Below are 27,478 nucleotides of genomic sequence, written 5' to 3' on the forward strand. Positions count from 1 at the left end.
TTTTGTCTTCACCCAAAACGCAGCAGGCACACGCAGAGATTAGTGAGACTTCTTTTAACATTTTGTAGTAGGCCTATATTGGGAGTGTGCGGATCTCATTAAATGGCTTAATGTGCACACATGAGCACAAATCTCAGACTGTTTTAAAGCTTCTTATGTTTGTGCTTGTGCTGAGGTAGAGGCTAGAAAAGTTAGCAAACGCCTGTCGTGTCTTGCGAAGGTGTCACGTTGTGATAATCATATGCATGCTTAATGAACAGTTCCATCCTACTTATGAGTTAAAGGTTGGTTGGCGTCTTGCATTCACATTGGTTTCCTGAAATTAAGGCAGTTTTCACACCTGGTTCATTTTCAAGTCTAAGGCTCAATCCCATTTCTTATTTTTACCCCCACACCTTGTTTTCGAGTGTCACCTTGCCCTTTAAAAGTGAGTTACAAAGGTTTGTGGTTGAAATCTTCCCTATGAAATGGAACAAACCTCAAATAAAAAGAAACATTACTTCATTTACAGGTCACTAGTGGTGCTCTGTAGGTGACCCTGCCAGTCCGCAGTGATAGCAGAGGAGGGTAAAGTTCAGCAACCTCACTGCTGGGCTTTAGTTACATTTAGGGCATCATATGCTTTGAAAGAGGGCATATGACAGTTATTTATTATCAACCACCACTAATTCTTCTGTGATATGAAGCTGAAGTCAGATATTCACCAGTTTCTTGTTCGAATTTTCCTGTTCCACCTTAAAAGGAGCAGTAGTTAAATTCTGGCGACTATTTAAGGTGGAAAGAGAAATATAGCCAGCTAGCTACCAGGACATTAGCATACTGTTAGCAATTTTTTATCCTTGTTATGAAGAAAATGACCATAATACATTGAAATGACAATAAACTAAGATATTACAATGGTTATCATATTTTTTAACAGAAAATTCTCACATTTGTGGGTTTCTTTGGTTGTTTGTGCAGCCATCTTGCCAGTTTTTCTTTTTTTCTCATATCACTCTGTTTGGAGTGAGCCTCTGAAAACCCCCATTCGGTGGTCCATGTAGCCCTAACACTTCACCCTACCCCTCTATCTCAACAAAAATCAGGATACCCTACCCCTAGGTGTGAATGTGCAAAACTGAGTGCTAAGTGGTAGGGGCAAGGGGTGCAACAGCTAAAGTGCACCAAATTATACATGAAGTGCTTGTGTATTGGTCAGAAAGTTTGCAGGTACCTAAGTTACTTTGACTTTTACCACCATTTCAACCAAAAAAATCTACTTTGCATGAAAATAGACAGGCTTAATGTCTATGTGTACCACAGTCATTACAACAATAATAAACCTTACTTTATATCTGCTTCTTATTGATTGGTTTGTCAATTTGAGTGCAACCGGTTAGGTTGCTGATGCAGCATGTTATGTCATCCATGTGCCAAAATTAAAGGCTTAAATTGCTACATTATTATTTATTACTTATCTGCCATTATAAGCAGCAGCTTGTGGTGAAGGAACGATATGAACATCTGTTAAGATGTTAAAACAAGCAGAGCTAGAAAGATCAGCACCAGTGTGCTGCTAGAAGAAGCAACAAAGTGTGCTCTGATGTCAAATCACGTTCACACGGGCAAACAGAATCAGGGTTCACTTGGAAGCGGGTCGAGACCCGTTAGTTCTGCCAGACTGGTTCCTTTGTTTAGTGGGCACACTAGTGTTCAAAATGGACCAAATTAAATAAAAAGTTCGACAGTTCCGGACCAAACTAGACAGGTGTGGGAAAAATTGTCTAAAAATGCAAAAATGAGACTAAACATAAACCCAGTTTATTCCTTACTTTCTTACTTTCTTCAGAAGATAAAATGCAGACAATTAGTGTGACTTGAAAATGTGTTCCATCTAAATTGCAAATATGTGGGTCTGAAGGCATATTAAGTCAAGCCCTAGAAAAACATGGCTCTGAAAATCGTTAGTGCAGTCGTTATGCAGTCGTTAGTGTCACTCCTTGCCCATCATGACTCCATACAAACTGCATGCATCCTTTTCACTGTAACTGTTGTGTATGTCTTTATGCCTAGATAGTTAGACTACATGGATGTTATTTTTGGTAACGCTTTGCTGTAGGGGAGTGTTCGTAAGGCCTCACGACACCTACATTAGCTTGTCATGACAACTGACAGAAACCTACGTTAAGCTTTATAAAGGTTTATTTCTAGGGCTGTCGACATTAACGCATTAATGCTCACGATTAATCTAGAAACTTTAATGCCTTCATTTTTTAGCGCAAATTAATCAAATTACAAGGTTTGACTCATGACTCCATGTCTCCCTGACAGCGGGTTTGTCGATGCCGTAAAATAGTCAGACATTTCAAACAGTCCTGCAAACACAGCAGAAATGATGAAATGATGAAGCAGTTCCAACATAGTAAAAACACACTGAAGGCAACACTGGCACAGCAGAAGCACAATTTAGCCCTGCCTTTTTACTGGCATACAATTCATGAACTATTTTATTTGTTTTATCTCCCCCAAAAAGACAAGTAAATACTATTTAAACTTCATGATGAATCATAATTAATCACAACCTGTTATTTTGATTAATTCATTTTTTAATCAATTGAAACCACTACTTATTTCATAAGTGTTGCTTATGAATTGACAAAATGTTGTAACAACTAACTTTGTGGCTTAGTGTAGATAGCAGAAAGTGTCATGGCAACCTAATGTCAGAAAATAATTTGTGTCATGACATAGACGTGATGTCAGCTTGATGTTAAGCAAGGCAGATGCAATCTGTGTCTTTGTAGGTTTATGTCAGTTGTCATAAAGGGCTTATGTAAGTGCCATAGCCTTATTTACCCTACAGAAAAGTGTTAATTTCCTGATACATTTACAGGATAAATTATGTCTCAGCTTGCTTTTCTGAGTACATTGTGGTCAGTAAAGAACACGTTTCATTACAAAGAGGCTATAATTAAGTCCTGTTAGTGCAGCACAGTATGCTGTCTATTACCCCTTTTAGGGCTTGGCACTAAATCTGTCCCCATCAGATAAACAACATTCAAAGCTTTCATCTTTGAGAGAGAGGAGAAAATCAAGCTGCTTCAGATCTGAAAACATCCACAGGTGTTTCTGTCCATCCTTCCACTGTGAGAAGACAACTCAGTGCTATAGGTCTGAAAGGATGTGTAGCTGTTAAGAAACCATCACTAGCCATGTTTACATGCAACCTAATATTACATTAATCCAACTAAAAACTTAATTGGAATAGAATACGTCCATGTAAACACCTCAATCAGAGTAGACTAGCCTGATTGAGGCCATTCAGAATACAATTTCTATCTGATTACATTCCCAATCAGAAAGTTTAAGTACTTTTTGCATGCCCGTCAATTCATAGTGAAAGTTCATAATGTTCAACATGGCGGGAGCAGAAACTGGTCTGCAGAGGAGACAAAGTTTATGCTTTGATCTTTAAAAGACGGCAGTGGGACGGACGTCCATCTTCTGTGTCTCAGAACACGACGTCTTCCTCTCGCCCTTCTTTAATAAGAACATGTGAAGCATGTTTTCCTGAGTCTGACATCATCTTAAAGTAATTAAAAACACAAGCACTGCTCACTGCTGCTCATCTCACTCTGACTGGACTCATGTGATGCTTGTTGTCATGGTAGCGTCTACAATAAGAGGTACCCTATGCATGCGTGTAATTTTGGATCGGATTACTTGTAGTTTGCATGTAATGATTGTAATGATAAAGATTGTAATGATAAAGCATGAGATTTTCCATTAGATTGCTGAGTAGAGTGAGCATATAAACACCTCAGTCTTCATCTATAATCGGAATATATTCAATTGAATTGCCAAAAATCTTTGCATGTAAACACAGTCAGGGATAAAAGGAAATACATTAACACATTAAACAAAGAAGCTCTGGTGTTCTCAGAACAATGAACTGACCACCCCAGAGTCTAGAACATCACTGAATGTGTTTGATTACATGGATTGTGAAAAGCAACCAACGTCTAAGACTGAACTTTGCAGGTGTGGAAAAATATCCCTGCAGATTTCTTTGAAGAACAGTGGACAGAGGAAATACTGAAAAATTATATTATATTTAGTTGTTGAGACTTCTGTGTAAGTTTCAGTTAAATTTGACTGGACATTAAATAAATGAAGGGTGGTCTCTGACTTTTACACAGTACTGTAGGGTGTTTCTGTAATCCTAAACCTAAGAGTCAGTTTAAACTTAATCACAGCTCAAACCTAACCCTAGTTTTAATCCAAATTTGAATGCTGTTAATGATCTGATTTTCTTTAAGTAGTTTGTTAACAATTTTAGTATTTGCAAGTATGCTGGTGCGGAACTATCAAGCCATCGAAATAAAGCCTGGCCCGATTTTTTTACATTAACCTTACTCGAAAAAGGTTATTGGTCCATTTTGGAGAAGGTATTGGTCTATTTTTTGTTGTCAAAGCTGTTGAAATGTACTGTGTTTATTATGCACACACCAAATATGGGCTGGTATTATGTTGCATGCTTTATTTGGGAAGAGTGTTATAGGAGATGCCACAGCCTGGAGCGATGAGCATAAACATACACACACACTCTCACACACACACACACACACATATACGCACACTCACTCAATTATTCACCCAGCCTCCAGCAGGCAAGACTTCATTAACCCGTTCCAAATGAGCTTCCTCATTGTTTTGGAAGAGCATTCTTTTTCCAGACCAGTGTATTAGAGTGGAGATTATCATTCAAATACGGCTTGAGCAGGCCCCCGGGACTCCAAATAAAGGATTTCAGCATTGTGTGCTTTATTAATGCTTTTCCCACTATTAATAATCCCTCACAATGCTCAATTCCTTCATTATTAACAAAGCTAAGCAATATGACTGACTTCTGTGCCTTGTTTGCATGACGCTGCTTGTTTGTACACACTGTGAATGCAGTGAACCCTATCAGCGAGGTAATATTCAATTTTGTTATGCACAACATTTGGCGTCCCCAATGACCCGCCCCCCCCCCAACCACACACACTTTTAAATGGGTCATTTCAGCTTGTAGCTGTTTTTGTGGAATTTGGAAAAACGCATTATGCAAGAACGAATTACTAAACATGACATTTAGAAGACGACCAACTCTGACTGGTGACGTGCCATCAAGGACTTGGTGTGATTGAATTTTTTCCTTTATGCTGAATATTAAATGCAAAAAGTGTTTTTCCACATGTCAGAGAATAACATGCTGTGCTAGCCTTTCATAGCATTAAACGGCCCATATCCCACATTTTTTCCTATATTTAGTTTTTCCCCTGAGGTCCAATAATAACATTGGTGTGGTTTTATTTACCATTTTTACATGTCCTCACTTTGTCCTTTAGAACTAAATAGACTGTTTTTGTGACTGTGCTTTTAAGACTGATATATGTACAGTCATTAGTGGTGGGCGGTATGGCAAAAATATTTTGTCATGATACTTTGAGACATTTTTAACAATATGCATCAAGACATTTAGTTTTTTCTGAAATTTAAAGAGTTGGAACAAACAAAAAACTGCAGTGCCACATGTAAGAAAATATAAAGTGTGCTGTAACTTTTGCACAGGCCACATTTTATCTTTTATTTTTTCACAATATGTTAAATTCAGAAAATGGTAAATGTAAGTGTGTTCTCTGTAGAGCATGTGCGTCAGGCTCCAGTCCTCACAGGCTGAAACACAGACGTCAACACACTGTCTCATTAAACATGCCTAAATTAAGCTTATCAGCCAATTAGCAAGGCCTTCATGAACTGAATTCAGAGTTTTTTAGATGAGAATAAATACTAGTTTTGCAGCACTTTGGCCCAGGAGGTCCCCTGCTTGACATGCCTGCTGTAGAGGATGTGTTCATTTATTTTTATTGCAGAATACAAACAAAATATGTAATTTGACCAAAACAGGCTGTTTTCCTGCATAGTGTCCATATATAGATGTGATATATCCATTATGTGGGCCTTTAATTGAGTACAGCAGTGGGACCCAAAAGTCTGAGACCGCTAAATGCTTCAATTTTGCATTCTGTTGTTTTTTATTACAACATCATTAGATTATATTACCAGTTTAACAATTTGAGTGAAAACTATCTCTGAAATCTCTGAAATATTCACAGATTTCTTACTGTTTGGTACAGTATGTCATCCTTTTGCTTATTTACAGTGTGCACTCCAGCTGCACTCCACGGGTTTCTGCAAAAGCCTCTGATGAGTAGATCAGGTCCTCCTGAGAGTCGTCTGAACACGAGCTGCAGTGGAAGATTAAAAAAACAATCTTACCTTTTTATACAGACTCTTTTAAAGAGGATTCCACAGATTTCTCAAAATCTCTGCATGATTTAATGGTCAAGATGTAAATAAAGTCATTCAGAGTGGTTTGGTGTGAAATGCCCTGTTCTAGAGAAACTTACTGAGTCAGAATTGTTCACAGTGGTGGTGATAGGAACCAGACGTCTTAACAGTTTAATGCCTTTAAAATCCCCCTCACAGAAAATGTTTTACATTAAATGATTATAAACACACTGCCTGACGTCTGAGAACGTTTTGACCTAAGATGTCTTTTTAAAATCCATTCACGGTGGAGGAGTACATGCAGGGTATTGTGAGGCAAAATAGTCCCCAAAAAAACTTACTTTTTTGGGTTTATCACTATTTAGCCGTCCTCAACATTACATATAAAACCAAAAAACCAGAAGACACATATAGGTTCACTGGTGGTTTTGAATAGTAAATAAAATGGCTATATTTGTGTTGTAGTCATTGTGACCCCTGGTTCTCCACCACTGTAAAGAAATCTGTACCTTTCTCCAGAATAGGACACACTGATTTCTTAGATCAGAGTAAGGTCTAGAACAGGGGTATGTAATTAAAATTCAATAAGGTCCGGTTAGAGAACATTTCCTCAAGCAAGTCCAGAACATAATAATGTCTAACTTGCATCATGATTCATTGCCATATACTGTTTATTGAAGTAGCCTAGTAGTTACATCAATATCTTATGCAGTCAACAACTGAATGTCAAATCAAATAAGGTACAATACAGTAATATTTCAACAACTTTTATTGTCAGTTTTCTCTTTTTTGAGCACACCATGTGAATGAACTTTCCTCTGACTCACTTTCTTCTCCAACTGCTGTTTCTCCCTCGTCCCTCCCCTGTGTGTGTGACACTCACTCGAGCCTCAGTCATAGGCTGAGTAGCGTCACGTGATATTTACGATGCATGTGAATGTTCTGTGGGTTTCCAGGGCCGCTAAAGCAGTACCGTAATGACTAGAAAAGTTACACTGATTAAAATAGGACCACCCCATCAAAATTAAAGAATTCTTCATAGTTTATCGGTTATAGGTCCAGGTCCGCATAGGACAGCGTCTGGGTCCACCTATTAGTGACCTCTGGTCTAGAAATTCGATCAAGAAATTTGATAAAAAGAGCTGGATCAGATTTCTCAGTGCATGTGAACTCTTACTCAGATTTCTTTCGCTTCTCTCAGGCTGCGCAAGTGCGAAACAGATGGCGGTACCGTAAATAAGCAAGCAGTATTTAAAACGAGACGGTAACAAAACGCTTTTGGAGTGACACTGAAACTGACTACATGCATGATGAAATGAAGGATTTAAATATTTATGTTCTAGATGATATATTTTCATATTTTCAGGTAAAGTGGTGTGATTTACAAGCCATGGCATGAAGTTTTACATTATGTTTATGTCACGTCTTCTGTGAGTTTATTGGCTGGTTGCAAAGCAGAAATCCGATTACTGTCTGACTCATGTAGACCTGGAGTTTCACATTATCTGATTAACCAAGTGCATGTAAATGTGTTGAGCGGATTACTGACAAAATCTGATTTTCTGCAGTTATCGGATTATGAAGTCCATGTAAACACACCTGCTGTGACCGATTTGCTTAAATTTCAATAGTGACCTACAAATAGTGCAGAACCTTGAATAATTAAATTTTACGTGCCATAACTTTTGTTTTGGATTTTTAAAACTTCTTGTTTATTTCCAGGTTTAAATGAAAGAGATCCCATATTTCCAGTGGTCTCAAACTTTTGGAACCTTCTGCGTATTCAGAGTGGATGAGTAACAGTGGTTTTAATTGCTGCCTGAATTGTGACAGTAATAGAGTTGTTTGTGTGTGTGCATGCAGTGAAAGTCCAAAAGAGTGACCACCCGCATTGTTGGGACCCCTGTGTGAACTACTGCCATTCCCAGCATCCTGGTCACTGTAAGACCTCCACATGGACCACCACATCAAGCAACCCTTCCAGCACTCAGGACTACTGCAAATGTAAGTATGTTTGTAGATTCTTCAACTTCAAGCACCCTGCAAATGAATACCATGGTACACTATGAGTTTCCTGGAAGGGATTAAGGCGAATCCTGTACCGCATATTCCATTTAATGAAGAATCTCCATTCAGAATGCTGTGGTGGTCTAGGACTAGGCTTAATCCCTGTCTGGGAAGTTTGTAAGCACCTGCTTGTCTTCTGAAATGAAGGTTGTTAATAGTGAATTTGTCCCTCTTTGCTGCAGTAACAGCCTCTACTCTTCTGAGTAGACTTTACACTAGATGTTGGAACATTGCTGTAAGGATTAGTGAGGTCAGGTACTGATGTTGGATGATTAGTTTTGGATCACAAAAGCCACTTCAGGTCATCCTAAAGGTATTGGGTGACCCTCCATCATTCCAGAAAATGCAGTTCCACTGCTCCACAGCTCAATGCTGGAAGGCTTTATACCCCTCTAGGCCACGCTTTAGCTCAGGCATTGGGTGACCTTAGGCTCAATTCATTCGCTCTGATAACACTTAAAATGTATTTGTTTCCTTAGATTAACAGTAAAAGGGAACTAAAGTCTGATGTATATTCCTATTCATATGATTACTCACTTAGAAAGGTTAGCAAAACTTAGCAAAACTAATGCAAGCATGCAGCGTTGAAAAAGGAGTCAAAATAAAGTTCATTTACGTACATCATATGCATATAAAATCTCTCCAAAACCAATGGGCAGTCTGTCCTTAAAACTAAAATTAATGTTATTTGTCATGTTATGCAAAATAGTAGTGCAACATCGGTTTGACAGAATTCACAAAAGCACAGTGTTGCATTTTCATTCACTCACTACAATACCCAACATGCATTGTGCACATATGTCAACTATTGGGAATCTCCATATGTTGATCGAGAAGTGCTGTGATGACGAGGCTAATAAATATTAAACATTACAACTCCTTCTACATGTACAAATGTAAAAATGTGGTGCGCACCAGATACTATCAGGTGAGCACCCGATACTATGTGGCGAGCATGCAATACTATGTGGTGAGCATGTGATACTATCAGGTAAGCATGCAATACTATCAAGTGAGCACCCGATACTATGTGGTGAGCACCAGATACTATGTGGTGAGCACCCGATACTATTAGGTGAACACCAGATACTAATTTAAAAAAATGACAAATTGGTAAATTATTAAGGTTTTTATGGTACTGGGTCCTCACCTGACAGTATTGGGTGCTCACCACATAGTATCTGATGCTTACTTGAAAGTATCGGGTGCTCACCACATAGTATTGGATGCTCACCTGCTAGTATCTTGTGCGCACAAGATTTTTACCTAAAAACAAATACACCATGTCCCTCTTACCTAAAATACACCACATCCCTTCTGGAGCTCTGTGTACATTAACCGGCTAACTGGAGAGAAAGAAAGCAAACAGCCCTCAAGTATCCATCCAGAAACACTTGTAGTTTTTTAATAGTTCCTCCCACCTTCAAGATACATCTATAGAAAAGGGTTTTCCTAGTCTTTAACCTGAAAATCTCACTCTAGGGAGTAGTGTGCTGTACTGCAGCACTGTAGGAGGCGAGTGGGCATGTTTACAGCAGGCTCAGCAACGGTTACATATTTTGGTTGGAGTACCCCTTTTAAAGAGACAGCGAGAAGCTCGCCGGTTTCAAGTGTGCAGGTGCTGCTTTGTGTGGCACTGGAGGAAAAAATTCTAGATGAGAAGATCTCAGAAATACACAACAACGTGTTGAATGCGTAGTTGAAAGGAGGTGGAGAACAAAGATGTTCAAAGAAAACATGACAAGAGGCGCAGACATCAATTATGAGTAGATTCCAATTTCCCTCTCCTTTCTCTCCCTCTCTCTCCCTCTCTCTCTCTCTCTCTCTCTCTCTCTCTCTCTCTCACTCTCTCTCTCTCTCTATGTGTCTTCCTCTTATTTTCCGCATTCTTTTAATTTATATAATACATTATTGGTGGTCAATAAACAATTTTGCAGAAGCAGTACAAGTAATGACGTGGCATGTATATACATTACCAATACACTTTATGTCCAAAAGCTTAGACACCTGCTCATTCTGGCATTTCCTCAGCCACAGAAATGTTAGTGAGGTCAGGTACTGATGTTGGATGATTAGTTCTGGACATTCCAACTCATCCTACTGGGTATTGGTTGGAGCTCCATCACTCCAGAGAGTTTTACTGCTCCACAGCTCAATGCTGGGGTGCTTTATACCTCCTTATACCTTTATACCTCTATAGCCCACACTTTTGTTCAGTAACTACAGGGACTTCAGTGCAAACTGGCTGAGCTATTCTTAGGGTATAGAAGTGTAATAAAACCTTGAGCCTGCTGGTGGACCCTGGACCTTTAAGGGTTGAAGAATGACAGAAAGAAAAGAAATCTCTCTCTCTTTTTCTTTCTCTCTCTCTTTTTAACAGCTGTAGTCTCCACTAATTTCTCCCCCGGCTCCACCACTACATCAGGCATGACCAGCCAGTCATCCAGCACTCTGCCCCGTACAACCCACCCCATGAGCCCCCGCAACTCCATGCTGAAGAGGAGACAGAGGAAAAAAGAGCACAAGAGCTCTTGTAAGTGACTTTGTGAGGATGTGTGTGTGTGTGTGTGTGTGTGTGTGACTGGTGTTTAAATGTAGTTTGAAAGCAGCGAGTGTGTGTGAGTAGAAACTTCACATTCATGTCACTTTGTGCTTCGTGTCACAACATGGTGGAGGAACAGAAGCATGCTGGGATGAGAGAGCCTCTGACTTTAGTTTGATTCCTCACATCAAGAGACATCGTCCCACGTGTTTGTATAGAGGACTCATACCGACTTCAGTGACTCCCACAGTTCTCACATACCATCCTATACTTGTGTAATGTGATATCCTGTATATGATATTCTCTTTGGGAAAATATTTGACTATATATTCAGCCTGCTTTCTCAGTGTTAAATATCTGTGCAACATGACATGAAATAAATTTACTTGTATAAAGGCAATATTAAAGGGCCTATATCGTGGAGAAAAATTTTTTTCCTGATTTTTATGAAATAATTGAGCATATAAACATTGCTTCAAAGTGAACCGTTCTCTCTTCAGTCCGTAATTCCATAAATGGAAACTAAGCTACAAAAACAGCATAGCTTGAATTTACTGTTTTTTGTGATGTCACAAAAATCAGTTCATTTATATACATTACTGTGATAGTTTTTTTAGCCATTTATTTTGGCAATAAGATTGCTTTTGCTTATGCAGGTACCACAGATCATTAGAATAGGTGTAAATAAACGTAAATACAGTAAAAAGTAGGATTTATCATTGTCAGAAAAGTAGATAATATCTTCTGAGCTAGTTTGAAGAACAATCTTTGCTTCCAGATGTCTCCTGGATGCCCCCAGCCACCACATGGGTTTATTAAATTCCATCACCAGCACATCTGAATTAACATAATGAGGCATTGATTAGCCAAACCAGGTATCGGATGATAACCACAAATAATGCTGTGCTGCCATGAGGAGAAAACACAGATGGACATACATAAAATCAGTGTTCGTTGTATCGATATTATTTGTGTTCATTCTGATATGAATGTTTTTTTGAGCAAATAAATTCCTACTGCTTTTTAATTCTAATTTTCTCAGCAGTTTAGCTTCACTTCAACTTCAAACACTTTAGTCCCACCCATTCAGACATTCAGCCTACAGCAATTTAGCCCCACCCATTCATGCTGAAGGTATGTGGACTATTTGAACCTGGATATATTAGTGCTATAACTAATATGACTAAATATATGAATTACGACTGTTTTTGGTACATAAAATCACACAAATGTGTGCCTTGGGAAAAAATAGTAAAATACAAGAGAAATGTAGATTATGGGCTCTTCAAAGCAGCAGTATTGTTTATACAAGTATGCACAAGTTCCTCTTTCACCCATTTTTTATAGACACAGTTTGTAGCTCAGTGCAGAAACCACGCAAACACGTTTATTTGAGATTGTTTAGCAGAGCTGCAGTCTAACTTTTTTCAGGACCAACATTTTGTTGGCCATTCCAGAGTGAAAACCAACCATCCGAAATGTTCAAATGGTGCACATAACAACTAATTAGCCTCATAACCAGTACAAAATAAACTTAGGTCTAATGTGTTTGGGTAAAGGGGAAAATTGTGTAAATTCAATTTCTAAATTAAATAAATTTGTAAATTAGATTACTATCACTTTAATTGTTTGAGAATTTATTATAACATTTTCTTTCAATTTTGGAGCAAAATTGTCTGTCCAAAGGGGTCAGTCATACCTATTTTTTTTTTCAGCTGTGTCTTTAGCTTCCAGTTCAGTGGGTCCAGGAGGCCAGATTGTTCACATAGAGTCCAGCGAGGTCACTTTAAGAGGAGATCCTCTAAATGGTTTTGGAGTTCAGCTGCAAGGAGGAATATTCGCCACAGAGACCCTCTCTGCACCCCCCCTCATCCGATTTATAGAGCCTGACAGTTCGGCAGAAAAGTGAGTGACACACACCTATAGCCGTACACACAATCACAGGAGCTTAACACAGCTGCTGGAGAACTGAGTGAAATACTGTCAACCTTCATTTTCCACTATTGTCTTAAACCCTATTCAAGCTGGGTTAGTTTAACTCAGGGAGGCAGTGTAGTGTAAGTGATAACTAACAAATTCTGTGATTCTGTGAGTCTTTATCATTTTTCAATGTGACAGTAATAATTGTGGAACGATTTTAATTCAGTATGAATCTACGGTATATATAGTGTTTACAGTCTGACAGTAATAATTGTGGAGTGATATTAATCCAGTATGAATCTGCAGTGTGTGTAGTTTTACAGTCTGACAGTAATAATTGTGGAGTGATTTTAATCCAGTATGAATCTGCAGTGTGTGTAGTTTTACAGTCTGACAGTAATAATTGTGGAGTGATATTAACCCAGTATGAATCTGCAGTGTGTAGTTTTTACAGTCTGACAGTAATAATTGTGGAGTGTAGTCTAGTATGACTAATGTAGTCTGAGTAGTCCTGTAGACTGTCCTTTAGAACAGCACACTGTGTAGGTAATTACAGTGTGTAGCATGATCTTATTGATCTTAGAGTTTTTTATTATACACTAGCAATAGACATTTAATTCAGTTGTAGCACATAGATAGATAGATTGATTTTGTCCTAAATACTGAAAAAATTGAAATGATATTTAGGTGTCATTTTCTGTCAAATATATGTTTTTACCAGTTTTTTTCTGACACTGAACTTGTACTCGGTGACTGTTTTGGCTGGAAATGAAGTAAACAAAAGGGTGACCTCTGACTTTTGGACAGTACTGTACAAAGAAAACAATACACAAAAGAATCGTGTAAGTAAAATCACAGAGAGGCTGGAGAGAGGATTTAGCTTCAAAAGTAGACCCTCATAATCCACCCCCACACCTGAGGCTGAAAACACACTCTCACACACTTGTTTCTCTCACTTATGCACAATGACACACACGCACACACGCATGCACTTATTCAGTGATGAGTGTATTGCAGTATACATTACACCCAATCTGTCTAGCATCCATCAACTACCCTAAGAATCAGCGCTGTGTGGGCTGCGTTCCAATTCATCCCCCGCTCCGCAGCGGTCTCATCTCACCTCATCTCATCTCTCTGTTGGCCCTTCACATCCTGAAGGGTGACTCAAACCCATTTACATTCTGTGATTATATGAAAATAATGCTGAAAGGGAGCCTGACGAGCTGGGGAAACAGAGGGGAAAAAGAAAGAGCGCAGGCTCTGAGCTTCATAGGGAACGATGCTAACACTTATCAGGCTGGATGCAAGTTGATATTACTTCAGAATCTGGGTCAAGGCTCGGCAGGGATGAGGAACAGGGACACTTTTAAATCATTAAATTTACATTTGGGGTTTTAACTCTGAAACTGTTTAGGGGTCTGGGCCATATCACAGTCATGTTTACACTGTGGTGCGCAGACTGAGGAAGCTCATCAGGCTGACAATAGGTCACTGCTTTGAGTCCCATCCGAAATGAATGGGAAGAGTTCTCCTATGGTTTATTGTGCTTTTAACTTGTTTTTAGTGACCAAGAATATATACTATTCTGTTGAATTGGTTCAAACTCTTGTGCCATGGTTTAAAAAATTAAGTATTCAGACTTTAGATATTTACAAGAATTATGTTATGAGCTACACCCAAGTTATTAATTGAGATAGTAATAAGCTAAATATATACAAAACCATAATTTATAGGGTACTTTCTGCTGAGAGATGTCTGTCCCAAAGCCTAACCCCTAAATTAGTGAATTTTTTTTTTTTTTTATCCCACATTTTCATGTCCTTATCGAAACACAGAGACTGAGACAGCTTCCCTGTCCCTTTCGGCCACAGGTTGAGCAGTAAGATCTTTCTGTGTTGACGAAAATGTGTCCCAAAGTCTGAAAATCAGTGTGGAACATTAGGAATTGTCATTACTGAAACACGTTTTCTGCGATAAAGTAAACCTTTTGTATTTTAATAAAAATGTCATGATTTTATGTGTACAGCTCTTCAAAGCTGTGTTTGCTAGTCATGTACTGGATAGCCTTTTGTGAGTTCTGCTCAAAATTAGCTAAAATGGTCACTACCGAAACAGTCACTACTAAAACGCTTAGTAAAGTTTTGTAGCATTATACTTATTTTGATTTCATTTATTTTAATCAAGTAAACCTAATTAAGACACAGGGTCATTCAAAGCAAAATGATTTTAATCTAAAGTCCAAGTCAGTTAGTAGTCTTAAGCATGAGGGCACAATTTAAAGCAGAACGGGAAAATTGGAACAAGAAGCTGAGGTGCTGGAATGTAGTCTAGCTGCTGCACCTTTTAAGGTGGAACGGGAAAATTCAAAACAGAAGCAGGCGAAAAAGAAGCTGACTTCATTGAGAGTTGAAATGCATGAAAAGGGATTTCTATTAGCGTAAAGGAGAGATCAGATTTCTGCGTACACACCAAAAACAGTCATAGATCCAGTAGTTTAATACTGATTTATCGCTTCTCATGTCCTCATTGTGATATTCAACAGCTTTATCAAACATCACACTTCATGATGTTATCATGCATCCGTACTCTGACCTGACTGAATTGTGTCACTGCAGCTTTCAGTCTCTGTTTCCTCACCTAATCAAATCAGCGCAAAGCAACCTTCTTACGCTTTCAACCTTATTTGAATTCTTGAGTCTCTTTCTGCAGCCCATTAGACCTTTAGCCACAATGCCGCACCCCAGATTTGTCTAAGAGCAGAGGTCAGTAGGTCAGTACTCCCCTCTTCAGAGCTCTAGAGTTCCCTCATGGTGTAGTATACTCAACTGTGGGCCTCAGCAGTGCATGTGGGTGGTCTTATAATTCCCCTGATTGTAGTTCATGTTTCACAGTAGCTTCTGGTCAGTCTTCTCCTGTAGATTTACTTCCTATATAGCACCAAAAAGGGTTCTGCTGTTGTTGTAAGCTTGACATCGTTACAATAGAAGAATGCTTTTTGGTGCTATATAGAACCATTTTCAAAAAGGTTCCATATAGAACCATATACAACGCATTCTCCAACAGTCTGCCATGCAAAGAACCATTTCAGTATGAAATGGTTCAGTGTGGAGCTCATGGTTCATCTCGAGTGTACTTGTGTTTTTTTTAACATTGCTGGTTCTTCAAGGGTTCTTTAGTAAAGAAAATGGTTCCATATAGAACCTTGAACACTCAAAGAAGCCATTGTGTGATTAAAGTTCTTTGATTCATGAAAGTGTTCTTCAGCCTGATAGAGAACGTGCTGTAGAAGGTTCTTCTTTTTGAAAAGGGTTCTATACAGCACTCAAAAGGCTTGATATCAAGTTTGACATTGTCACAACGAAAGAACCCTTTTTGGTGCTATATAGAATCATTTTCAAAAAGGTTCTGTATAGAACCATCTACAGCAAATTCCCCATCAATATGAACCAACGTCAAATCAGAACATGTACACTCTTAAAAAAGATGGTTCTACAAGGGTTCTTTAGTAAAGAAAATGGTTCCATATAGAACCATAAATACTCAAAGAGCCCTTTGTTTGATTAAAGGGTTTTTTCATCGTGAAAAGGGTTCTTCAGATTGATGGAGAATGTGTTGTAGATGGTTATTTATGGAACCTTTTTAAAACGGTTCTATACAGCACTCAAAAGACTTGATATCAAGCTTGACATTGTCACAATGGAAGAACCTTTTTGGGTACTAAATAGAACCCTATATATAGGACCATCAACAGCACATTCCCCATCAAGCTAATCAACACTTTTATGATGCAAAGAACTTTAATCACACAAAAGGTTATTCGAGAGTTCATGGTTCTAAATGGAACCATTTTCTTTACTAAAGAACCCTTGTAGAACCATGTTTTTTAAGAGTGTACATGTTCTGGTTGGAGGTTGTTTTTGTGATATCTCACTGACTTGCCTGCTCACTGTCTTCTTTGTCGACTAGATAAAGAGCTTCAAAAATCACCTCCACTTTAACTCCATACATCAATGTGACAGGTGTAGCTTTTAGTTCTGAGTCTTCACAAACGCTGCACAGCGTCTGCCCAGGTTGACTTCAGGCTGATATCCCATTTCTAAAAGTCTCTGCATAATTCAGTAATAGTGATAAAGAGATTCAGTGTGGTTTGATGTGAAATGGTTCACTGTAGAGAAACTTATCAACTCAGATTTTTTACAGTGCAGGTGATAGGAAGCAGGGGTTGTGATCGCTGCTATAGATATAGAAGTCTACACTGTTAGAAATAAAGGTTCTGTGCAGGTACGTTTCTTTTTCATCAAGGTAGAAACAATGTAAATGTTCCCTCAAAGGTACAACGGTGGTTTTAAGGTCCAACTGTGAACCTTAAATAAGTTTTTCCAGGTGAAAAATATGTATTTATACCTTTTTATAACTTAATGTTTTAAACAGAACAGTAAAATAAAAAGCCTGGAGACGAGACGGGGTGTGTGGAGTCAGTACAACTTAGAAAACATCATTTCAATGGATTATGGTGCAGTTAGGTTATCTGACTAAAGGTACTGAGATGTACCCTTGATGTTACCAACCCAGTGACAATTTAGTACCTTTATTTCTGAGAGTGTGTAACGCAAATATAGCCAGCTTTTACTCTCCAAAATGACCAGCGATCCTACACAAGCCATTTGAGGTTTTATTTGTAATCTTTAAAGTCAAATGGCTGTAGGTGAAACTCATTTTAATTTGGACAGACCCCAATAGATTATCTATGTACGTTCAGTTTATTAACAAAGCATCTAGTGAAACTGAGTTGTTAGGATTAGGACGTGGGCTTGGGCTAGGTTTAGGTTTTAGGTTAAGGTTATGGTTAGGGCTAGTTTTAAGGTTAAAGAAGGTTAAGGTGAACTTTATAGGGATTTAGTTGAATGGAAGTTAAATGCAAGATAAGCATCTCTCTGCACAGAATCCATTTAAAAATGCAACTTACTCCAAAATCTTAGCTCAAAACTATCGCAAACGCAAAAACCTCAAATGTTTTAAAGTTTTAGGCAAATTATTCATAACAATTTTATTTAATAACTTTCTGTGAGGGAGCTTTTAGAGACATTAAACTCTTGTGGTTCCTATCTGGTTCCACCACTGTGAACTATTCAGACTCAGTAAGTTTCTCTATAACAGAGCATTTATATATAGTTATAAAGCTTTATTTATTAGTTATTATGTAGGTGTAAAGAATGATATGTTAGTTATTGAGAAGAATTTAAAAAAATGATTATATTTGTTCATTTTATAATAATAACATTTAAAAAAGTAGGGTTTTTTTTGGACATTTTTCAGTTTTTGACATAATTTGAATATACCTTCTCTTGTAAAGTTACCATTTAGGAGATACAAAGTTTTCTTCCGACAACAGCGATATATAAATTATGTTAGGGGTGTAAATTTCTGAGCTGTGATTTGGTTCTAACTCTTTAGAAAGTGATCCAGCCCATCATGAAATTTTAAAATCGCCATGATTTGGATTTGATTTGATTAAATTTGATTATTTTCAAAATTATACACCACATGCAAACAGTATACTAGCCTTTTTGTTTGAATTGTACTTACAGGAGAACTTAGGAATGTACAGTAAATAATTTTATTTTATTAAGCGTTGTACTCATACCTGACCAAATTTTAATAGCATGGCCAAGATAAAATAAACATGTTTAATAAAATAAATGTTTAAAATCGCCTAAAAAAACAAGACATAAAACATGAATTGCACTTGGTGTTACTAATTTATTACTGATTTACAATTATTTACCATTATTACCATTAATTATTTACCATACTATACTATGAATACAGTGCCATGTTCATTTTTCCCCTTACACATACACGCAGTGTGAAGTTGACGCTGTGCCGTGGTGTGTACAGTGTGTGATTTAGATGGCGGTGTGTTTGGCTCGAGGCCTGTCTGCGTTGACTGGAGTGATGAGTCACAGCTGAAGGTGGTGACAGACGACAGTAATATTCAGTGACTGCTGTTAACAGTGTTATACACGTGTTATGCCCGTGTTTTCTGATGTCGTGATTCATTTAGTCTTTTTCGGTCTGATTGGAATGCAGGACTCGCGAAGCCCTAACCTCAACCTCATTTCCATTTCATTACAGTTAAACGTGTGCATATTCTCATATCCATTTAAATTTAGAGTGCAGCGTGTGCTGCAAAGTAGCATTAGCCGAGTCCATTAATATTCTGCTAAAGGAGCCGTGCTTTTCGCAGTTTCACAGATTCGGTGTTGGTGCAGATGGATCACTGGTACTGGAGTGGCACTTTTCTTGCTGTTCTGCAAGTTTCTGGTCGTCTTTTTCGGTGTTCAAGGTGCTCCAGAGTGGTTACTTCTTCCTCTGCTACAAAACATGCTGACACAGGGTTGGAGGACTCTTATCCGTGTTCTTTACCTCATATGTTCTGCGAGATTCCATGTGTTTCTTGGTTATTTTAAGAAGCCGAGAGCTACATAGCTGGTAATGCTTGACCACATTTTAACCCTGTAATGCTAAAGCTAATTCTGCCACTTATACTCCTCTTCTTTATACTATAATTTCTCGTTGCTCTTATTACATTTCATTACATTACATACATGTTATTTGGACAAGTAAAGAACACTAACAAAACTGAAAATTACAAATTACCATTCTGAGCAAGCAAACATACAAATATGAGCAAATATTCACGCTTCTGTTGTTGCCCTGATGAACACAATAAGTATTTCTGTAGTGACTGCATTCAAGAAGCCTTTAGTGAGAAAAGGAAATTGACAAAAAGTAGAACATTTGCACTAGAATTATTTTGAGATATTATTTCATTCATTTGAAATTCTAAGTCGTTATTTCTAGATATTATCTCATTAATTTGAGACATTAAGTCATTATTTTGAGATATTATCTCATCAGTTTGAGATGCTAAGTCATTGTTTTGAAATATCTCATTAAGTTGAGACGCTAAGTCATTATTTTGAGATATGATCTCAATTTGAGATGCTCTCATTATTTGGAGATCTCATCAATTTGAGATGCTAAGTCATTGTTTTGAGATATTATCTCATCAATTTGAGATGCTAAGTCATTATTTTGAGATATTATCTCATTAATGTGAGATGTTAAGTCATTATTTTGAAATATCGCATTAATTTGAGATGCTGTCATTATTGTAAGATATAATCTCACCAATTTGAGATGCTAAGTCATTATTTTGAGATATTATCTCATCAATTTGAGATGCTAAGTCAGTGCTTTGAAATATTGTCTCATTAATTTGAGATGCTAAATCATTATTTTGAGATTATTTCTTTAATTTGAGATGCTGAGTCATTATTTAGATATATTATCTCATCAATTTGAGATGCTAAGTCACTGTTTTGAGATATTATCTCATCAATGTGAGATGCTAAGTCATTTTGAGATACTATCTTATTATTCTGACAAGACTTCTTGTTATTTTGAGAAGCTCAATATATAATATCTTAAAATGATTACAACCCCATTTTATGTTTTTTGGACCGATGAATCTAAATTTGTAATTGGGTCCTTGGATCATGAGAAGCAGAAAGTGCAACCAACGTCTAAGACTGAACTTTGGAGCTGTGAAACATATCCCCGCAGATTTCTTTGAAAAACTGAAAACAAGTCTCCTGAAAAGAGTGGAACCCGTAATAAAGGTGAAGAGCAGACACACTAAATGCTGGAAAATATGATAATGAACTGAATTGTGGAATCTTCTGCCTAATTTTCTGTTAAATATGTTTTCTGCTGATGCTGAAAAATGAATAACTTGTACTTAATTACTGTCTTGAGTGTAAATTAAATCATTAAAAAGGGTGGTTTCTGACTTTTTCACAGTATTGTATAGTGATAGAAAACACAGCAACACACTGATATATCCAGTTCCAGATGCTGATCCATTTTATGCTGACCAATGCGGACATGTTTGCACACCAACTACTGTGGGGGCAGATTTTATCCAGTTAAAGGGGATGAACACCAGGTCACTGAATGTGTCACTCATGAGATATGAGATAATGTGACTTGGATGTGATTGGCAGGTGCGGGCTGCTGCAGGTTGGGGACAGGCTCTTGTCCATCAATGGTATTCCCACAGAAGACGGGACGCTAGAGGAGGCCAATCAGCTGCTTCGAGATGCTGCACTGACCAATAAGGTCACACTAGAGATTGAGTTTGATGTAGCAGGTTTGTGACCGCATTGCATTTTAAACATACTCAAAACATCTTAAACTCCAGGCTTATTGTTTAAGTATTAATCCTAACACTTATTAATAAGTAACAACAACTGATTTTGTGTCAACTACTATAAAACTAATATGTAAGCAGTGTGGAGAGGAATTGACATGCTGTTCCATATTTCTGTTTGGTTCTGCCTCGTTTCGTACAGATTAGGTTAAAATTTGTACTCAAACTCTTTCTACCCTTTCAACAGAGTCAGTAGTGCCTAGTAGTGGTACTTTCCATGTGAAGCTGCCTAAGAAGAGAGGAGTCGAGCTTGGCATCACGATCAGTGGTAAGATCCAAGTTCCTTTATCTGTCATTGATAAAGTCAAAGTACAATGGAATTTTTCCTTGCATGTCGTTATCCACAGGCTACAATTAATAAGAATAAATCATGACAGCACAGTGTTACATCAGGGATGGGCATTTCAGTCAAAGATTGGGTGTGTAATGGAGCGTTTTCACACTTTTGTATTTGCAGAAGTCGTCATAGTAGGAAAAACATAGCAGTAGTGACATTTATGAATGAGAATGTAGAGGGATTTTTACCTCTTTGTTAAGATATTGACTTAAAGATGTTGTTAGCATGACTGTCCATTTTCAGAGAGGAGCCAATTGGACATTAGGTCTACATTAAAAGCAGGCTACTGCGACTGCTGCTTCTGTGCTGGATGGCCAAGTGGTACAGCTATATATAAAGGTAAAAAGCTCTCGATGAATGAGAGAAGATGTCACCTATGAACTAATCAAAACTGGTGCTTCCTTAGTAGGCTAATGTTAGGTAATGGGGCCGTGGGACTTGTTTTTAGACCTGGGAGTTAAATGATGCAGACCAGCCTGCAGCAAACCTGAATTCCAGTTTACATGTTTGTGGTAAAATGATGACGGATATCCCATTGTTTTCAATAGAGCCATGACGGAAAATTCTGCCACCACCTCTGGCAGCGTAACTCAAACCGCAGCGTGAAGCGGAATGCTTATCACCTGTTCAGTTTTCCACTAATTTTGTCATTGACTGAAGCAGCGAAGTAAACCGGATATTGATTTGGTAACGCTTTATTTGGATGGTCCACTGTAGATGCTCAGTACAACATTCAACTGAATGTCTATTAAATGCAACTGCACTTGAAGTCAAGTGTGGAAGATTCTATCAAATCTATTCCTAACCCTAACGTTAAGGCAAAACCTACACCTACTCCTAAAGCTACCCTAACCTTAATGTTGTTGATAATGACTGTACATCACCAGAAATTTTGTTAATGATTTTAATATCTGTAGATCATCTATAGGGAACCATCAAAATGAAGTGTGACCGTTGATTTTTGGGGGATGCCAAACATCTCGTTGTTGAATTCAAGAAGAACCCAGTATTATACAACAAAAAATAAAGAGTATACAGGCATCCTCTTGACTTTTCCACCTTAAATAACAATCTACACTTAGATAAACCAGGTGGCCATTTAATAATAAAATGAAAACTGGATAAACTAGACTCTCCCGATTCTCCCGACTCTCCCGATTACCAGCTCCAGCATTGTTAGCTATATTAACCAGTGACCTGTATAGACTAGCTGCAGAATTCTGTGCTGTGATTATGTTGATCAGTATATTTTGACACTTTCTTTCAGACTTGCTCCTCTCTGAAAATGAAAATTGAACCACTAAACGATTAAACATCGTCTTTTTTGTGCAAAAATTAGGTAAAGGCCTTATATAAGCAAGAGACTTTGTAAAGGAGGACTCTGTCTACATTCTCATTGGTAAACGTTGCCATTACTGTAATCCTTTCCCCAATATGACGACTTCTGCTATACTAAATACGAAAGTGTGAAAAGGGTCTATTAGTATTGTACTTACTTTTCATTTAGGAGGTTCCACGCAACACTAGTAAGGCTATTGTTTGCTGGATGACATGCAGTGTCCGTTTAAGTTCGACAGACCAATCAGTGACCTTCAACGCCGTTTAATGTCTCTCAGTGTCACACTGCATTTTTCTAATATTACATTAGTTAAAAACCCAGAACCAGGCTTGACATTTACATAGAGAAAGGCGGAAAGTATAAAATCTTTAAGATTAACACACAAATGCTAAGCATCAGTTTTTACCTCAGCTAAAGTTGCTGGAATAGTCACGCAAGTTATTTACCTCATAACTTTTAGCTTGAAAGCTGTGAGTTTGAAGAGCTAAACTGATGCTAAATGAAAAATTTAGTACATTATGTTGGAAGTTTAATCCCAATAAATCTCTACTTGTATAAATGTATGAAGTTTCTTGTCAGGAGTGCGGCAGCCTTGAAGCAGCTGCAGTAGCCTTTCTGTTTCTTTCATTGGACTAAACAGTTTAGAAACTCAGAGCAAAATGTAAGATGAAGGCTCTACATTGGTAAGAACATCTGACAGATTAGAGAGAAGCTAATTTATCAAAAACCCTAAGTTACTATATGATATTTAGACTTGCTTTACTATTATAATCATATTATAAGTGATAGATATGTTTAAAACCAAAGTTTCGAGCTTTGGTCATAAAGTGACCTGGGACATTGAGAGTGTACTAAATGAAGCAATTCAGGATTAGGTTTAATTCAACTTTCATACTTCACAAGCGAACAAATGACAAATTATTTATTTTGATGCTATACAAGTTTGCCCGTTTTTTATTGTTGTAGAAGTCTGTGATCCAGCGTGTGTCCCAGTTCAGGGGCTGCATCCTTCGAAGGCTGCTTAGACCTGCGAAGGCTGAACTGAAATGAGACCGTCTGCTCTACGGCGGATTTCCCTTTGCGTCACAGCACCGCTGTTCCCGTCCTTACCGTTACATCACGAAACGCCGCTCCTGTTAAGTTGTTAGAAAGTTCTTTCAAGATGGAACCAAAAACCTTGATTTTAGTTTTTTATTTTTTCATTTATTAGAGCTGGAGATGCTTCACCACCAACGCCTACACCGGCACATGATGTATCTTAGACTGATTAGAATGGCTTTTTTTTAGTTATTCGACTCAGTTTAAACCCAATACTTATATGTAAGTGTACTCCTCTGACGCCGTTCACTCCTCTGCTGACGCTGCCATGTTCTCAAATCCTCATCGGCACGCATGAACCTCAGGATATTTTGGCTGGCAACGGGTGGATCCTTCGTTGCCATGGAGAAGAAGGACACATTTCTCGGCCGCATATGAATGAGCCTTCAAAATGGGACAGCCTAGTCATGCCGCTGTGACGCAGTCAGCCTTCAAATGCAGCCTCCGAAGGACGCAGCCCCTGAATTGGGACACAGCGCCATTTAGCATCCATTTTCCAAAAAGATTATAAAGGACATACAGTGTACAAAGATCAGGCTGATCAACAACAACACTATTTAATAGCATATTCTTACCAAGGGTGCTAATGATTCTGGAAGGAACTGTACTTTGCACTGCATTAATGTACTAATCACTTTCTAAATATATGTTTTTTTTTCACTTTCTTTGTCTTGTTTATTTCTGCGTTACGTTCTTTGCTTTACTTAAGACTCAGCAACATATTCAACATTTGTTCAGATTTCCGATAACAAACACAAAATGATCTCACACAGTAGTGCTTTAATAGAGACAATATTTAGCTACTCCCCATTTAAACATGCCAGCATGAGTTTTCTCACGAGATGTGCATTTTAAAAAGTTCTGGGTACCCTCTGACTGCAGTCAGTGCCCGTGTCATGGAATTATATTACCCTGGGAAAATGAGTGTGCTCTGCAGTGGATCTGTTTATGCAGAGCCAGACTCTCTCAGGGCTTGTTTACTTGAGCTTGCTGGCTCCTCTGTATGGCTGCTTCTCCCCTTTTATGCAGCGTCTTTTTTCCTTCTAAAAGGAGGCCACTGAGCTAAGCGCTATAGACTTGTAGTATGTGTGTGTTGGTTATAAGCAGTAAAGTAAAGTAAGTATGGAAAACTACATATTAACTATTCCATGTTTTTTTAGATTATAATTTTTTTATAGGTATTTTATTATTATAAGTGTTTTATTTTGTGCAGCCTTTTACATTTCAAAGCCAAACTGTGCTTGATTTACGTTTTAGTGACCCCTTTATTTTAAATACAGGGCGTCATACCATGCTTATATGATTTTTACAATATATGTCACATATCACTGCTGTCTGAACAAAACCTTGTATCTCTATTTTTGTTGTTTTTCTAGTTTTTGACTGCTAATTTGAAAATGCCTGTTTCCTTTACATTGTATCTAAATTTCATGAAGAATTGACCCAAAGAAATGACCCCAAATGACTTGGAAAAAAAGTCTGGTTCCATTGACTTACATTTAAAGTAAAGTATGTTTTTTCCTTCTCCTGTAATGTTACCATTTTGGAGATATGAGGTTTTCTTCCGACAGCGGCGAAATACTGTATATATTTCATTGCAAGAACTCAGGTGACATGACACATTTATTTCAGTAATATAACAGTGTTGTGTTATCATACAGGCCACACAATCTATTTGTTGCTAATTGTACTCTAGTGAGCTGTTATAACATCAGACATTCTGACAGCTGTCATGTTTGTCATTTTTATGTCAAAGTAGCATCAGATGTCTTTCATTCATCTGATCCGAGTTTTCCAATAAATCTCATTTGTAGAGTTGTGCTGCTTGCAATACAAGCATTTGATATGTGGCTAAATATAGGGGATATATGGGGATCCCCTATCGGATATATGGTCAAATATTGGGATGTTTATGTATATAAATATGTATATAAATATGTAAGTATGCCCTTATATTTGACAGGAGTAGATGTACATACAATGCTGTGCAAAAGGCTAACCTAAGCAAACTGTTTATTACCATTTATTCAGACAGTTGATGTGTATTTGCTTGTAAAAACACCATATATCATTAGAATAAATGCATTAATGCAGTAAACATTAACAAACATTTCTTGTTTCAAAAAGTATTTGAAGAGTTTTGTTCCTAAATGCCTTTATCTGTTTGTTAGAATTTTGGTTACAGTAATTTAATGAAAAATAGCTGATGTTTATAGAAAACAGTATTTATCTAATTAAGGTGGTATTAGTCATAATACCACATTGATATTTATCATATGTGTAAATGCCTCTCACAACAATGTATATCATAAAAAAATGAAAATTGTGAAAATGGTCTATAAAGCATTTTGCAACAAAGTCCTTAGTAGATATTTGATGAGCTGATTTAAGGAGGACAGATTTGCCCCCCCCCCATCAACACCCCCAACCATTGCATGGATTTGCTCAGCACCAGCACTCCTAATTTGACATAATGAAGAACTGATTAACATGTTTATATTTATTCTTAAATGAATGTTTTTCTAAACAGATAAGAGTTAACTGCACAATTAAATAGGTTTTTACATGCATTTTTCTCAGGGGCCTTTGTGCAGTACTGTATATAAGCTTACTTCCGTGTCTATAAGACAGAGGTGGGAACAAGTCAGTAAGTTGCAAGTAACAAGTAAGTCTCAAGTCTTCACACTTAAGTCCCGAGTCAAGTCCCAAGTCAAGACAGTCGAGTCTCGATTCAAGTCCTGAGTCAGTAGTCCTAATCTTCGAGTCTTAAACAAGTCAGTCTGCCTTCTTCAACTAATTTAAGTCCATAACACTGAATAATGGTAACATTACTGTAGCCTTTTAATGACAGCAAGTTAGCAATGTATGACTGTATGTTAATTTATTATTTACCCCTCCAACTAAAATACAAAATCCATGATACACAGATAACCATGACAGACATGCTGTATACACAAAGACTAGTGCAACTAGACATGAAAAGAATTTTAAAAGCACTTCTAAACTTAATAAAATATATATATATAATTATATATATTTTATGATAATTTAGGAAAATTGGGCGCATAAGATTAAAATAAAAACTAGGTCAGCCAGATAAAAACAACCACTAGTTTAAATTGAATTTAGAGGACAGCGGAAACCAAAATGATCAACCTGAACAGTTCACAGAAAAGACAGCAAAATGATGGTGAATGTACGAAGCTGAAGTTGACTTTTTTTCGCCAGCTTCTTATTTGAATTTTCCATTCATGCAAAATGATCGGAATGGAATTTGCCATTCCATTTAAGGTGGAATGGCAAATTCCAATACGAAGCTGGTGAATAACAAGTCAACTTCAGCCTTGTGGTAAATGTTTCGCTTGTTTTACCTGCAGAAGCTGTTAAAAACAGAGAGAGCTGTGTTTCTTTTGTTTTGCTAACGTGAGTAAAACGGTCAGTTCAGCTGGTGAGTTTCTCCAGTAAGACTGGAGTTTAAGCACTGAGCTGGGCGCATTGATGCTGTTGATGCTTCGCATGTTTCCAGCTTATAGAGGTGAACTTGAGCTCTAAACGCTTCTCTTGTCATCCAAAATGAAATAAACC

The 27,478-nt window shown here is 37.6% G+C and overlaps 1 protein-coding gene across 1 annotated transcript in view; it reads left to right on the top strand.

Moving 5' to 3' along the window:
• Positions 1-27,478, top strand: part of grip2b (glutamate receptor interacting protein 2b) — a 196,387-nt gene that overhangs the window by 126,734 nt on the left and 42,175 nt on the right. Inside the window, exons 10-14 of the mRNA XM_036559923.1 lie at positions 8,176-8,316; positions 10,760-10,912; positions 12,637-12,826; positions 20,914-21,059; positions 21,307-21,387. Coding sequence (XP_036415816.1) covers positions 8,176-8,316; positions 10,760-10,912; positions 12,637-12,826; positions 20,914-21,059; positions 21,307-21,387 — 711 coding nt within the window. The remainder of the gene's footprint in view (positions 1-8,175; positions 8,317-10,759; positions 10,913-12,636; positions 12,827-20,913; positions 21,060-21,306; positions 21,388-27,478) is intronic.

Source organism: Colossoma macropomum, unplaced genomic scaffold, assembly GCF_904425465.1.
Source record: "Colossoma macropomum unplaced genomic scaffold, Colossoma_macropomum, whole genome shotgun sequence".
In the NCBI taxonomy this organism is placed as follows: Eukaryota; Metazoa; Chordata; class Actinopteri; order Characiformes; family Serrasalmidae; genus Colossoma; species Colossoma macropomum.